At 38.2% G+C, this 14,670-nt stretch overlaps 1 protein-coding gene across 5 annotated transcripts in view; it reads left to right on the top strand.

Moving 5' to 3' along the window:
- The window catches only part of CDC42BPA (CDC42 binding protein kinase alpha), a 457,009-nt gene that overhangs the window by 362,753 nt on the left and 79,586 nt on the right, over positions 1-14,670 (top strand). For all 5 annotated transcript variants that reach the window (XM_019516554.1, XM_019516553.1, XM_019516552.1 and 2 more), the window contains exons 15-17: positions 4,947-5,194; positions 11,265-11,370; positions 12,878-13,002. In XM_019516554.1, coding sequence (XP_019372099.1) covers positions 4,947-5,194; positions 11,265-11,370; positions 12,878-13,002 — 479 coding nt within the window. The remainder of the gene's footprint in view (positions 1-4,946; positions 5,195-11,264; positions 11,371-12,877; positions 13,003-14,670) is intronic.

The raw sequence follows: 14,670 nt of genomic DNA, 5'->3' as shown, positions 1-14,670 counted from the left end.
AAACCCATCCATGAGCTGTGGTAGAGATCATTCTCAAATTAAGAGATTGCCAATGATGATATTAGTCCAGTGTCAAAAAGGCTTATGATTTACCATATAGTTCATTGGGCTGGGCCCCAACAGAATCAACAGCCTTTCAAGTCATGGTGACTCTACAGTTCAGCATTGCTCGGTATATGTGTCTACTCCAGAAAGAATCATAGAAAATAGAGCTGGAAGGGACTTTGAAGGGTCATCTAATTTATCCCCATGTACCAGGCCAAGACCAATTATATCTAAACCACTCCTGAAAGCTGTTTCTCTAATCTGCTCTCAAAAACCTCCAATGATGGAGATCCTACTACCTTTCTAGGTAATCTGTTCCATCGCTTCACTGTTTTTACAGCTAAAGCTTTTTTTAATGTTTAATTCTCCCTTGCTGTACTTTAAGCCCATTCCTTTTTGACCTGTCCCCAGTGGACATGAACAACTGTTTATAACATCCTTCTTTTTAATGACCTTTCACATATTTTAACACTGTTATTAGGTTTCTCTTCAGTCTTCTGTTCTCTAGACTAAAACAACTCCATTTCTTTCCATCTTTATTTCTAGTCATGTTTTCTCGATCTCACATCATTTTTATTGCTCTTCTCTGGACACTGCAATTGATTCACATCTTTTTTGAAGGCAATGCAAGAGCTGAGTGGAATGGAAAAATTATCTCATATTCCTGACACATGACACTCTTGTTAATATATCTCATTGCAACAGTATGATGATATTGTTGTCTCATGCTTAGTTTGTCATTTACAATAACCTTCAGACACTTTGCAGGAAAAATCCTGCCTTTCCAGTTATACCTCTTTTAGTATTTGTGCAGTTGGTTAGTCCTATCTTGGTGTACTTGTCCTGATTAAATTTCACTTATTTCAGGCCATTTCTCCAATTTGTCAAGATTGTTTTGAATTCTGATCCTGTTTCCCAAAGTGCTTGCAACAGTTTCCAACTCAGTATTGTATACACATTAAATAAGTGTGTTCTCTATTCTACCATCCAAACTTTTAAGGAAAATATAGAATAGTATCAAGCACAGGACAACCCCCTGGGGAACCTAGTTGATATAACCTTCTAGTTTGATTGTAAGTCATAACTAACTGCTCTTTAAGTACTTTTTCTAATGGTTTGTCTATATATATTACAGTAGATTCGTCTGGACCACCTTTTCTTAGCGTGCTTATGAGGCTATTGTGAAAGTGAATGTCAAAAGGCTGGTTAAACTCTAGATATATCACATCCACTGCTTCTCCTCTATCCACCAGGCCTATTCCCTTTCATAGAAAGAAATTTGACTGTTTTGATATGACTTGTTTTTCACAAATCCACAGTGATTTTTATCTTTTAGGTGTTTACAAATGGGTTGTGCATTTTTTTTCAGTATCTTTCTGGGATTTGAAGACTGGCTAGTCAGTAACCCCTTGGGTCTTCCTTTTTCCCCTTGTTAAAGATAGATGCCTTTTCCAGTCTTCTGGATCATGTATTCTCCACTAACAGCCCCAAGATTTCTTCAGTCAGTTACCCAAGAACCTTAGAGTAAATTACATCAAGCCCAGCTGACAAGATTTCATGTAATTTGCCCACATAGGGCAGAATCTTATTTTAGTAGTGTATGTGTATAATCAAAATGCAGCTTGCAACCAACTCTCAGTTACCTGACTGAAGTGTAGGAGCAATTCTGTTGCCCACTCTGGGTGCATATGTGCCCCCAATATAGGAATAGAATTGCTCTCTGGAGATGTGCAGATGTCATATAACACAACACTTACTTTCTTCTCCTTCTGTACAAACCATGATGTTTATTAAGCAGTACTCCAGTGATGTGATTTATCCTGCCAAATCTCTGCTAGGACAATTAAGTCTTAAATTTAATGATACACAGAGATGTTCAGCATCACCTATATATTTCCCATTATTCTTGCATTGTATTGTTATTATATTACCAGTATATTTCTATAGAAATTTTAGTCTTTCAGTTCCTCCTTATTGTAGTCAGCTTAAATGCTAATACCTAGTGCTGACTTTTTTCAATAAAAATGTAAAACCCTTTTTCTTTATGTTGCTGAATGTTTTTCAGTATGTTCCAGCTGGAATTTCAAAGCATGCCTATTTTCCCAGGATTTTTTGGGGTCTGGAAAAAGGGATGGTAGAATTTGTGAACAAGAAAGTGTGGTGGGAAAACAGGAGGCTTTGGACTTCGATGTCATTTGAAAGTTTTATGAGCATATTTTTTACATTTGTGTGTGTGTTCCCAAACCTTCACTGATAGGAGCACTCTAGACAAACTTAAAATAAATTATGTATTTTTTAAATATTTGACATGTTTAAAATTACATTCCCAGCCCCCTGCCTGTTTTCTCCTACCTGAGCCATGACAGGTTATTTAATAAAGAAAAATAATAACAGAAAAATTATGGCCAAAGCATATGCCTGTTCAGCTTAAATATATTTTGCTTCCTTATAGAGTTTCTTTAACCAACATTTTATAAATAAAAAAGCTGTGTATCACAAACAGATAGTTAACCATACTCACCCAATAAAAGCCTTGATTGTGTCACTGCAAAATACTCTTATCTATGGAAGGTGGAAGCTGTGTATCTTGAAATAAAAACTAGCAAAAAATAGCAGTATCACTAAGGGCTAATCTCACAGAAGCCAAGCAGAAAGTCTTCCAAGATTAACTTTTAACAATGTGTTCAGCTGGGATAAAGGAGAAAATATGATTACATTGAGTGGCCATGTTTGAATCTTCACAGTTCTGAATCCACAAAGCATTACTGCAGTCTCTTGTGATGGTGTTCCATATGCATACTGATGTTCAAAACGTGATACTGTGTTTGCAGTTGTAAACAGTGCCTCCATGTTATAATTATATTTGAATACACTTAGTAACGTTATTAATTGTATCATCTTTGTGAGGTAGACTAGTATTGTTTTCTTTATTTAAGGTAAAGAAGCTTGTTCAAATTTGCAAACATGCCCTTTAACCATCTGTGTGCAAAAAAGTATATTGCATCCTTTTGTGCCTCACAGTTACACTGTTTGTGCACTCAGGGAAATGCATATGAAAACATTTATGTGTGCAGCAGGAGATCAGGCTTGGGCCAGCTCAGAATATATTTTCTATTCCTTATGCTACTGTTGAACTCTAGTTCTGTTTTAATATTTAGTTCTTGAAACAATACCCAATCGCTCGCCAACCACTTTCTTTCACACTAGCAACTCTTCTGTCCTGTGGGCTCATGTTTTGGTGTTTTAGAATATCATTGAAATTACATTGGAACTTTCTGGTACATAAGGTTGCAGTTTTACCTACTGCATCTGCTGTGGGTAGGTCTCAGTGAAGAAAACTAGCATGTCAGGCAGCAGCAAACCTGTGAAATGGTTGTTGATATCTGCCCAGCAATGTATCCTCATGCTCTATTCCACACTCGCCTGCCCTGAGACATCTTCAGATGGGATCGTTCTCTTATTCCCTAGTTTGGTTCTGTCATAAGGGTAAGATTTTACCCTTAGATTGTTGTGTCTTTGCTCTGATTGAGGTAATCTTGTGATATTGTAAATGGGTGAAACTGCATATCTAATTGATTATGCATTCCCAAGCCGATGTTGGTAGCAAGGCTTATTTTTCTTCAGATAGATGTCCAATAGAAATACAGATGATCTAAGTTTTCTTGGCCAGCCTGTAGCTATCAACATCTGTTTACACATCAGCAAAGTAAAGGTACACAAACCCTTGGTTGATGCTGACTGAGAAGAATTTTATTAGCTCATGGGAAAGTTGGTGATTATAACTAGACACGCTGATATCTCAGGGATTTTATCTTAGGCTTCTAGTTGAACTGCCCTGCCTAAAGCACCATGTTGCTTTACTAAATATTTTATTTTATATATTTTATAATTAAGTGTCAGGGATTTTAAAAACCTGATCTATTCCATGTCCTTTTGTTAAAAGGTACTTTTCATTTTGGGAATTAGTGTTGGATTTTAAGACTTGAACAGCAGATGATGATTAATACTCAGTCAAATAGGCTCTGCTTCATTTTGAGTGTACACTTTCTTCCACACTAGTCAGTAGGAAAGCATTGATTGTAGTGGGTGCAGAATATCGGTCCTTTGCTTTCAGAGCTAACCCAAGCAATGTTGAAATAGCAGATCTTGCCAAACAGCTGTGCAGCATTCAAACTGATACAGATTGAAGAAGCTATCATTCTTGGTGCTTAGAGTTTGTTTTCCCCACTAGTCTGGTGTGGCATACATGATAAATTTAGATGAACTGCATCCTGGTTCTTTTTCCAAGCTGCTGGCCAAAAGGTTTCAGATTGGTCATATTTGACACCTGTGTTCTAGTCAGCATTGATGTTTCTGAATTGCTCCCTTATAGCTGTCTCACAAATTGCTTATGTGAGAAATTCAAGTAGAAAGTATGTGAGTTGGAATCAGAAGAGGTCTTGGTAAGATTTGGAGACTTTATATCTTTTCCCACTCTAGGGTGCCGCTTGAATTTTATGCAGTTGGTCTTCCAGTTTTGTGAACTCAAAGGGCTTGTGTTGGGGAAATACAAGAATAAACCCTGTGGTCTCTTCCTGGTTGCCTATAAGTAGGCAGAATGTGGCTTTTAACATTCTAAAGTGTGATATAACAATATTATGCCATGATTTGAAAATAACATGTAAGTGGCTAGCCTACAGGAAGAGAGTAGAGAATTGGACTCAACTGTGTTCTGACACTGACTTTTAAACAGTTGAGATAAATGCATATATGTAACTGCAGTCTGGTGTATGAATTATACTCACACAGTGTGCCATATTCTAAACATAAGATTGTGTATATCAAGATTGAGTTATTATTAAACATACGTTTTCAGTGTTCTGCTGTGCAAGAAAACTAATGTTGAGCTGTTCCTTTTTTAGCAAAAGCAAATTGGTCGCTCACCAGGGGTGAGCAGCACAGAACATCAGCAAGAGATCACTAAATTAAAGGCCGACTGGGAAAAGAAAAGTGTTTTCTATGAAGAGGAACTATCCAAACGAGAACTAATGCATGCTAATGAAATCAAAAACTTGAAGAAAGAACTGCGGGATGCAGAGAGCCAGCAGCTCGCCCTCAAGAAAGAGATTATGATCTTGAAAGACAAATTAGAAAAGACCAGGAGAGAGAGGTAAGTGCAGCCCTAGAGCTTGCCAATGAATTCTAGATACCTTAATAGTTCCAAATGTAATTTCAAAACATACCATCGGTCCAGGGGTTCTGGCTCCAGATTCATTTTGGTAGACCTGATGTCAGAGTATAATGTGTAAACGAGAAAAATAACTGAAATCCATTTACTGGCCTTGTTCAAAGAAAGCTACCCCTGAAAATTATATATATTCTTGGGTCAAATTCTGCACTGTGAAAATTTGGCTCCTGGGGTTTAAGTTACAGCTTGAATAATTTTTTAGCATTCTTTTTCCTCTTGGTCATTTCATCATTTGATTGGAAAACTAAAATGTGAGAGGTCATCTGCTGCTTGCATTCCTGCTGGCACAAGAACAGTCATTTAAGGTGGCTTAAGGTTGATTCATCCTGGGTTTTATCCAGTGCTAACATCCGTCATTAGGCTCCTGTAGATACAAACCCTTTCATCTGTACTGACAGAGTGATTTGTCAAAGTCCTGCTTTTCTTCCAGGTGGTGGAGCTGATAATTAGCCTGGAGAATGTTCCTCAAAGTATTCATCAGTAAAGACAAGTTCATCTTAATGTACTACTAGTAGTAGCCTGATTGTATGAAGTACTTTCATTCATATAAATTTCAAAGTGCTTTACAGACAGCGGTACACGTCCTCTCTTTCCTGTTACTCAGCAGGAAGTGGAATAGGAGGACCAAGAAATGTAACTCAGAAAGGCAAAACATAATGAGAGCTGCACGTCCATAGCCACAGTGTGAGAACCAAACAAAGGAATAAAGAGAGACAGGAGGCAGGGAAGATGCTCTATTTCCCTTTGGGGGCTCTATTTCCTTTTGGGGCTACGTACAAGAATATATTGTGTTGCATTTTACTGCTGCCTTAAGCGGCACTACCTCCTATTGGCAGCTTGGCAAACTGTAGTGTAAGAATGAATGGGAATCAAGGATGCCAAGCTAATTTCAGGTTAGCAGAGACATCTGACATGATAGCTATACTTCAGGAGAGTGTCAACAGAATATAAGATCTACAGGAAGTAGCCTTTTTTGTTCCTATGGATACTCAGTTCTTACTGCAGCCAGAGACTTTCTCCTGGCCTTACAGGTATGATGCTGATGGTAGAAAGTAGGATACAGTGATGAGGTAACTCAAAGACTTTCAGATGAGATGGGCAGGTTAGGATGTTATGTCTTGTATTGTGTCAGGGTTGACAGTAGTCTTACAAACAGTTTAGATTATGGCTTTGCATAGGATAGTTTGGATAGGGATGATCCTGCCTCAGGCAGGAGGATGGACTAGATGACCTCTGGAGGCCCCTTCCAGCCCTACTTCTCTTATTTCTAGGAATCACTTGGAATACTGTTGGAATTACAGCCATCTTTGGGATGGACATACAACAGCCCATTCTGTGGCAATGTCATAGCTTTTTTTTAGGACAGGAAGGAAAGGCTAACATTCAGTTGAAGTTCTAGGTAAAACGTACATAATCAGCATGTTATCAATATGCCACAAAAGCTTAACCAGAATATTGAGGCTAGAAACCTTACAAATGCAAATAGGACACATCTTTAATAATTCAAAATAGTCAGGATTATAAATGTGACTGACTAGCACAATACACTTTGGTATGTTAGTTCAGGGCTGACTCAAAAGGAATAAGGCCTTTTAATGAATCACTAACACCACTTCCTGCGGCACAAAAATTTTCTTGGAATTCTCTCATCCAAACAGTGACCAGCCCTGATACTGCTGAGTTTGTGTGATCTTATCAGATTACAGCTCCAAGTTATACAGTTGCAAAAATCACAAAGTGACTACATTTCCCATTTTAAATCAATAACAAGATTATTTCATAAGACAACCCTACCTCTGGTTTACTCTTTTCAAAAATCTAGTTCCAACATGATCTTTGATCTTTCCAAGGAAAAAGTGAAAAGGAACTGAGTATAAAAGGAATGGTACAGCAGATGTGCATTTTTGTGTGTGTAGTGATCACCTTTATTTCAAGTGCTGTAACTAAGACAGATCCTGAACTAAAATGTATAGCCAAAATGTAGGGTCTGATCCTCTTGCTAGGAGTGGAAGACGCACTCAGCACCTCTCAGGAACGGGTCAGTATAATGCAAGATCGGGTCTCCAGAGTATAATGATGTAAGTATCCTAGAGAAGCAGGGCTGGAAAGGACCTCCAGTGGCCATCTAGTCTAACCCCCTGCCTGAGGCAGGATCATCCCTATCCTAATCATCGTATACAAACCCATAATCTAAACTCTTTGTAAGACTGCTGTCAACCCTGACAACAACATAAGACATAACACCCTAACCTGCCACAGGTAAAGCAGAGGAACCACAGCAGCCAGTGTCCTGCTTCTATAAAAGGTTGTTAATATGCACTTAAGAGATCCCAGGTAGAGGTTCATACCCCCCACACAGAGGAAGGCAAAAACCCCACAGTCTATACCAGTCTGACCATGGGGTCAGAAATTCTTTTCTGACCCCAGATATGGTGATCAGTCTGACCCTGAGCAGAGGGGCAAGACCCTTTAGCCAGGAACCTCCAGCTTTAAGTCCCAGTAGGGGCTTTGGCACATCTAACTGCCAAGTGTTATGTTTCAAAGGATGCCTAGCAACAAATGATTTTAGTGAGGAGCCTAATATGCTGTACTATATTTCAGAGTCTGGTTGCAACACTACATTTATTTCATATTAGGAGTAGGAATTAGATTCTTTATAAATGTCTGTCCATGTACCAAGTGATGCTAGAGTAGGCATGTGCAGAGTCCTGCTGTGGTCAGTGAAACTCCATGAAGATCCTAGAGCAGGATTCAGACATAAGTAAGTGAGGAAAAAAATTATGAGCTAATTTGGATCTGCAGTTGCTCAGGTTTTTATGAGTGGTGCTTAAATATTACGGAATGAAGATATAAAAAGCTATGATGTGCCTGTTAGTAATTGGTTGTCTTCCATCAAAGAAAATTATTTTAGCTTATGGAACTTTATTGCATTTTTCTTCTTACCTTGCTGCTTTTCAGACTCATGTGGGTGTGTGCATGTGTGTATGTGTTTGTAAATAAAGGCTGTGCTGTGGCAGAAAGGTTTTGTCAGATGTATTCTGATTGGTACAGCCACAAGTTAATTACCTAGGTCAATTCCAAAAAAAAGTTTAACAAGAACTTTGTATCACAGTATTCTGCATGTGCCACTCACTTTTTTTTAAAACCTGCATTAGAATTGCTCTAGAGAGATTTTTCTTTTAAATTGATATGATTGTTCATATTTCTCTGCCTCTAATATGAGTCATTCTTAGTATTGATGGTCCAACTGTATGTGCCTTGCAGGGAGAGAGAAACACCACCTTTACCTACATAATAATGATTCTGTGTTAAAGTCTGAGACCTTGTAATTTACCAGGGCATGAAACAAATGCCTCATGCTACTAGAACATAAGAATGTGAATACAGCATCAGACCAGTAATCCAACTACTGTGGTAATCTGTCTCTGATCTTTGTCAGGATCACATGCTTGAGAGACAAGTACAAGATGGGATAATCATGGAATATCCTGTTTGTAGAAGAAGTTTCTTTTGAACCTGTCAGTTAGTGGTTGGTTTACTGAGCTGGGAGTTTTTGTAAGTCTGTCTTGTTAAAGGGTGTGGTGTGAATAAGTCAAATGTTTGAGGTTTGAATTTTGCTTCAGGGCCCCTTCCCATGGTTTCAAAATAGCATGATAAAATAATTTGTGCCCTCCTCCCACAGTCACAATACAGAAGTAGCAACATGATATTATAAGAGTGTACTCCACATTGTTTTATTATGGCTTGCTCAGTTATTTTGAGAATGAAAGACAATCTAGGGCATGTACATATTTCCTAAAGTTCATGAACAAATATGTAACTAAGTTTTAGAAAAGGACATGAAATAGCTGAGAGAGAGCTTGTGGCATTTTGTTCTTTTTGCCTGCCCAAGATATGCCACTGGAATCTGTCACTTTTCTAAGCCAGGCATTTCAGGCTAGATGAGATACTTGAGGACAGTTGGTAGATCTCTGCACTCACTCCTTATTTCTGAGGCCACATTTTCTTTACTTCAGCTTCTCTATCTTCCCCTTTGCTTCCCTTACCAGTTTGATTCACTGGCATGATGACTACTGCCACTACAATTAATGACTTTGCTTGCAAAAAACATCAGTTGCGCACACCGACCTAACAAAAGTTGATATGAATTCACCAACTGTGAGCAAGCCTAGAAAGAGCACATTTTAGAAAAGTCTAAAGCAGCTAAAACAAAATACATTTTAAATGCACAATGCTGAACAAAAATATTAGCCAAGTGCTAAAAGAAAAAAAGGTTGATCTACTGTCTGAGAAGTTAGTCTTCAACCCATGTCTTGTTCATGGCAGCAAGACCTGTTTCCTTTAATTCTTTTCTGCTTATTCCCCAGTCTGCTCGTCATATGCATGGAATCTCAAGGTCTGGGAGAGGGTGGTGGTGGTGGATTTCAGAATGGAAGTCATACAGTACCAATAATATGTTACATTGCTAGAGTGAAGTGTTATGTTTCAAAGGATGCCTAGCAACAAACAATTTCAGTGATGAGCCTAATATGCTGTACTATATTTCAAAGTCTGGTTGCAACACTAAATGAATTTCAAATTAGGAATAGGAAATTCAAACCAGGAATATTCTTAAACGGGTTCAGTGTAACCACTGATGGCTTCTCAGTTTTTAAGGATGTTCTTGCAGAATTGTTATAACTTTGCCAAGTTCCATCTCAAAGACAGAGTTAGATGAAGACATAATTCTCCATCCCATAATCTGAAATATTGATCTGGTTACAATTTAAACTTCAAGACAGTTTCCAATGTTTTTTATTTTTTATGGCCTTTTACTGAGCACTATCTTCAGTGTCATAATAGATGGGCCATGCTAATTTTACCTACTGTCTACCTGGCACTATCTCATCAACCTATTAGCAAACTACATCCTAGTTACCAGCCATTACTATGAAACTGAAATGCCATAAAATAATCTTCATGAGTCTCTGCAAGTAAATGGGATGGATTTGAGGGGGTTTATGGCTCTTCTGTGCTATACTACCTTTTTTCTGATCTTGAGGATTGAGAAAATCATATTCCCTTTGACAGGGAGAAAGTGTCTTACAGCTTCATTCATCTGCAAGTTCATGAGGTTTCTTGAATAAGATAATGTTGATTGATATGACAGTTTATTACATGTGTTGTCTCCCTGCTAAATGAAATCCACCTGAGTAGGCAAGGGTTCAGAACAGCAGCCAGCCTGGAGGCTTTCCACAGAAGAAAAAACAACAGATTTCAGAATCCGCCTGTATCAGAACCTACAGTTCAATCATGATGTATCCCAAGATGTCAGCTTATCTGTCCACTTCTTATTGATACTGATAGATGAACCTCGAATGGGTTCACAGTTCAAATAAACATCCTTTTAGGTTTGTTAAATTAGCCTGGGAATAGTTTAAGCGGCAGCTTTTCTCTTCATGGGATCAATCTTGCTAGACCAATGTGTGTTTCGCACATGAGATGCTAATATGTCTAGGTCTTGCATCTGACAATTCTGTCTGTAATCCTGCCTAGGAACTAGAAATGCAGAGATGTGTGAAAAGTAAAATGTCATCTTAACAAAACAATGTATACGAAAGGGCTTTCCCTTACCTGTGAGTGTCTTCAACTCTGTGGAGATGCCTTGAAATCAGATTGATATATTTTATTTTGCAAAATAAAAACTGCCGATAAGTTTGGAAGATTGCCCTAAAGAATGAAGTACTTCTAAGAAGTTGATAAATGTTAGCTATATTAATCCTGCAGCAAAAGAAGGTTAATATCTGTACTAATAACATTGAACACACTGTTTCAGAGTCCTAAGATTAAGCAGATAATCACGTTCACAGTTTAGTAGGTTTCCTATATAATACTTTCACCTTTTTGTATGCTTCACAGTCCTTACATAGTTACACATTGCAACCATAATTAGATTTAAGGAAATAATGAGGTAGGATAATATGAAACTTACTGTATTTTCATTACACCTTAGCCAAAGTGAAAGAGAGGAGTTTGAAACAGAATTCAAACAGAAGTATGAACGCGAGAAAATTCTGTTAATGGAGGAAAACAAAAAGCTCTCAAATGAGCTAGATAAGGTGAGTGTTGCTTATGTGAGTGGCTTGGTTATCAGTTCAACTTTCAGTAAATCCTGTGTTGGAGATTATATAAATTGGATCCACAGTATCCATCTCTACCATGACCTACACTACATTCCCTATATTCCTATATATAGACCCTATATTCTTGTCTCCAGATGGGGTACCTCTTATTTATTAGACCCCATAATTCATGCTTTGGACAGAAAAGCTCTACTGAGTTAGTAGGGGTGGAGGGCTGTTCCTTCCATGGTAACTGATTCATGTATCTACCCCTACCTTATGGCAAGTAAAAGCTAAATCAGAGTAGCTGCCTCCTGAATAGCACATTGTGAATGAAATGGGGACAAAATGCCTCAGTTTAGCTTCCACTTAACACAGAATAGGAGAAGGCACACCTGGAATATGTTAAGCAAAGGCACGCGTCACTTTTCCTGATGAAGCTGAGCCACTGGGCAGTGCAGAAAGCAACAGTCCTTGGGATGGACTACCAACAAGGAGCATGCCTATGCGGACCAGCATGGTAAGCATCCCCTGGGAGGGAAAAGAAACCCCAGCTTCCAGTCTCTGCCACTAGAGTGATTGTTTTTTATTTAACCGTAAAATGCATAAACAGTTTTAGGACCAGGGACTGGAACCAAGGAATCTGATCCCTCCCCCACCCAATCACTAAACTACAGAGTCCAGCTCCCTCTTGCTTGCTCTTCTGATGCCATGACTCTTGTATGCTCATCTGCCCAGTGATCCACCTTCAACAGGGCAGGGTGGTAACTACCTTTATCTAGTCTGTTCTGTATCCTGGTGGTTAAGGCATTGAAGGGTTCAAATCACCTCAAATTGTGGAGGACTTAGGGCCCACTTTCTGAGTAAGTTGTCTATCCACTAGGCTGCTGAACACAGTGAGCTGCATTCAATGTTGCCAATGCAAGTTTGGTATGGGTGGGTGAACTGCTAGGTATAGATGTAGTATGTTTCAAATATGGAAGAAGATGAAGTGGAATTGGGCATAGGTGGAGAATTAAAGTATCTGGAGAGACAAGGCTATGCAATACTTTCTTAGGCCTGACTCCTGCTGAACAAGCAGAAGATCTCATAGCTACAGAGCAGAGCTGGAACAGAAGATCAGGGTGTCTTGCATTTCTTGTTTTGCTCAAGCCCTTTCATCTTATGCTTCTGCAAGCAATGTATATCCACATCTGTACATAAAAGAGAAGTCCTAAGGCTTGTCAAAAATATTGCAAGAGTGTCATTCTGATAGTAACTCCAATTCTGATTTGTTTTCTGAAGCAGAAATGCAGTTTTGGTCCTTACAAAGGGCCTTTCAACACAGCTACATCTAGACATAGAAGCAAATGTCACAAACTCATTGCGATTGATATGGGTTTTTAAAGGAGGTACTAAAAGGTAGAGCACAGAGAAATAAAACTCCTTGATCAGCTCAGGCTGACATAAGGGTCAAGTCACAGCTGTTTATAGACTAAAAAGGCTTTTTGACATTATCATTCAGCTCACCACCATGTTTGAGAGACTAAGTATGAACAACCGACAGCTGGAGGAAGAGATGAGAGACCTGGCAGACAAAAAGGAATCTGTGGCACATTGGGAAGCCCAGATTACTGAGATCATCCAGTGGTAAGTACCCAACTCTAATGTCATGGCAGATGCCCTTGATATAGGATAGTTATGGGGTAGGGCTGCTGGTGCATTTTTTATTTGCGTGTTGCATCAGAAAACCCCAGCTCCCTTGAGAAAATCTCCAACATGTTAGGTTGGAACTACATTATTTTCCTGGGTGTTTCATTACATTCTGGGTTTAGAAAATCATGTTCCTTCTTAAGAGCAGAATTGTCTTTTCAAATAAAACTGTTAAACCACGAAAGAATCAGAGCCATTGGGTGTGGCTTGTAGCTTTGGAAAAATGTTGAAAGGAATCACGTGCCTTGCTCGCTGTTTTAAGGAAAAGCAAGTCTGGGAAAAGCGGTGGCTGTGAGGAATTGTATCACTTCTCCTGCATTATGAACTTCCCTGGAGTGAAACAAACTTAATGGAATTTATATCCAATGTTATGGGGGGAGAAACTATTCTCAAAGTGCAAGCACTTAGGTCTAACACATGGAAAATGCTGTTCAAGTGACCTTGCTAATAATGCTTTCATTAAACTGTCACATTATGTTTATAATGCATCCTGTCTATTTCTAATACACTAAGGGAAAAGTATGAATTTCAACTGTTGATGGAATGAGAAAGCTCTTACTGGGAGTTAGTGATTTTAAAATATTTTTTGCTTTTTTGGCCCATTGTAATGTTGAATTTATATGAAAACAAACTGCATCCAGATATTTTTTATAGATCAGTTACTTTTGTGGGGTTTCTGTATTGTACATTAATATTTTTTGTTTTGTTTGTTTCTTAAACTTTTTTCCCTTTTATCTTGTTTCATACTGTCTGAATAATCAAAGCCTTTATTTGGTCAAAACAGAAATGAATAAACATTGTCTTTTTAAGAAGACCTGGTTAGTTTGCTATTGTGACATCAGTATAACTTTATTAGACATTTTCAGACAAAGCTTTTTTAATATTACCACTCAATACATGTTGGGAACTATGGACATATTACAAGCAATGTATTTTGTTACATAGATATACATACTTCAAATCCATGTGCAGGCAAGTCCATATTCTCTCAAGGCATCACTTCCACAGCAGCAGCAATGAGTGTTTTTTTCAAACCCTTTGTATCTCTAGTTCTCCCAAACAGCTGTTAAGTGTAATAGATTGTATGCCAGCCCTAAGTCTGAATAAATTAAGATGGTAGTTTCAGAGTTGTTCAAAATAATTTAATTTGTGTAAATGAAATCAAGGTGGAGGGAAAAAGAGGTCAATCATTATACGCAAAAATCAGGGTTTTTGTAAAGGGTGTTATTGTAATGTCTGAAATGTCTAGTGTAATGTCTGAAATAACCAAACCTCAGTTGTGAATTAACATATTAAAGCCTTCATAAACCAGTACATGGGAACTCTGGAGGAAGTCAAGTCAGCCATGATTGTATATTGTTTCACTTGGCCATGGATAACATTTTTGCAGATAGTTATATAGTAAATTATTTTCTCTCTCCTCCCATTCTGTGCTGGCTTTTTTTCTATGCAAATATTTTTGAAGAGGTACCATTGCTGCTGTTGAGATGGTACTGGAAAGGTCATGAATGTTGTCAACCAAGTCAGACTGAAAGAAAACTGTATGTAACCAGCAAGGATTTTTAATGAAAACATACCTCAGAGCTATTTAAATGTATAATGTTC

The sequence above is a fragment of the Gavialis gangeticus genome, unplaced genomic scaffold (genome assembly GCF_001723915.1).
Source record: "Gavialis gangeticus isolate Ggan-Ray unplaced genomic scaffold, GavGan_comp1, whole genome shotgun sequence".
Classification (NCBI taxonomy): Eukaryota; Metazoa; Chordata; order Crocodylia; family Gavialidae; genus Gavialis; species Gavialis gangeticus.
The sequence above is the reverse complement of the archived record's forward strand: the minus strand, read 5'-3'. Positions and strand labels throughout refer to the sequence as shown.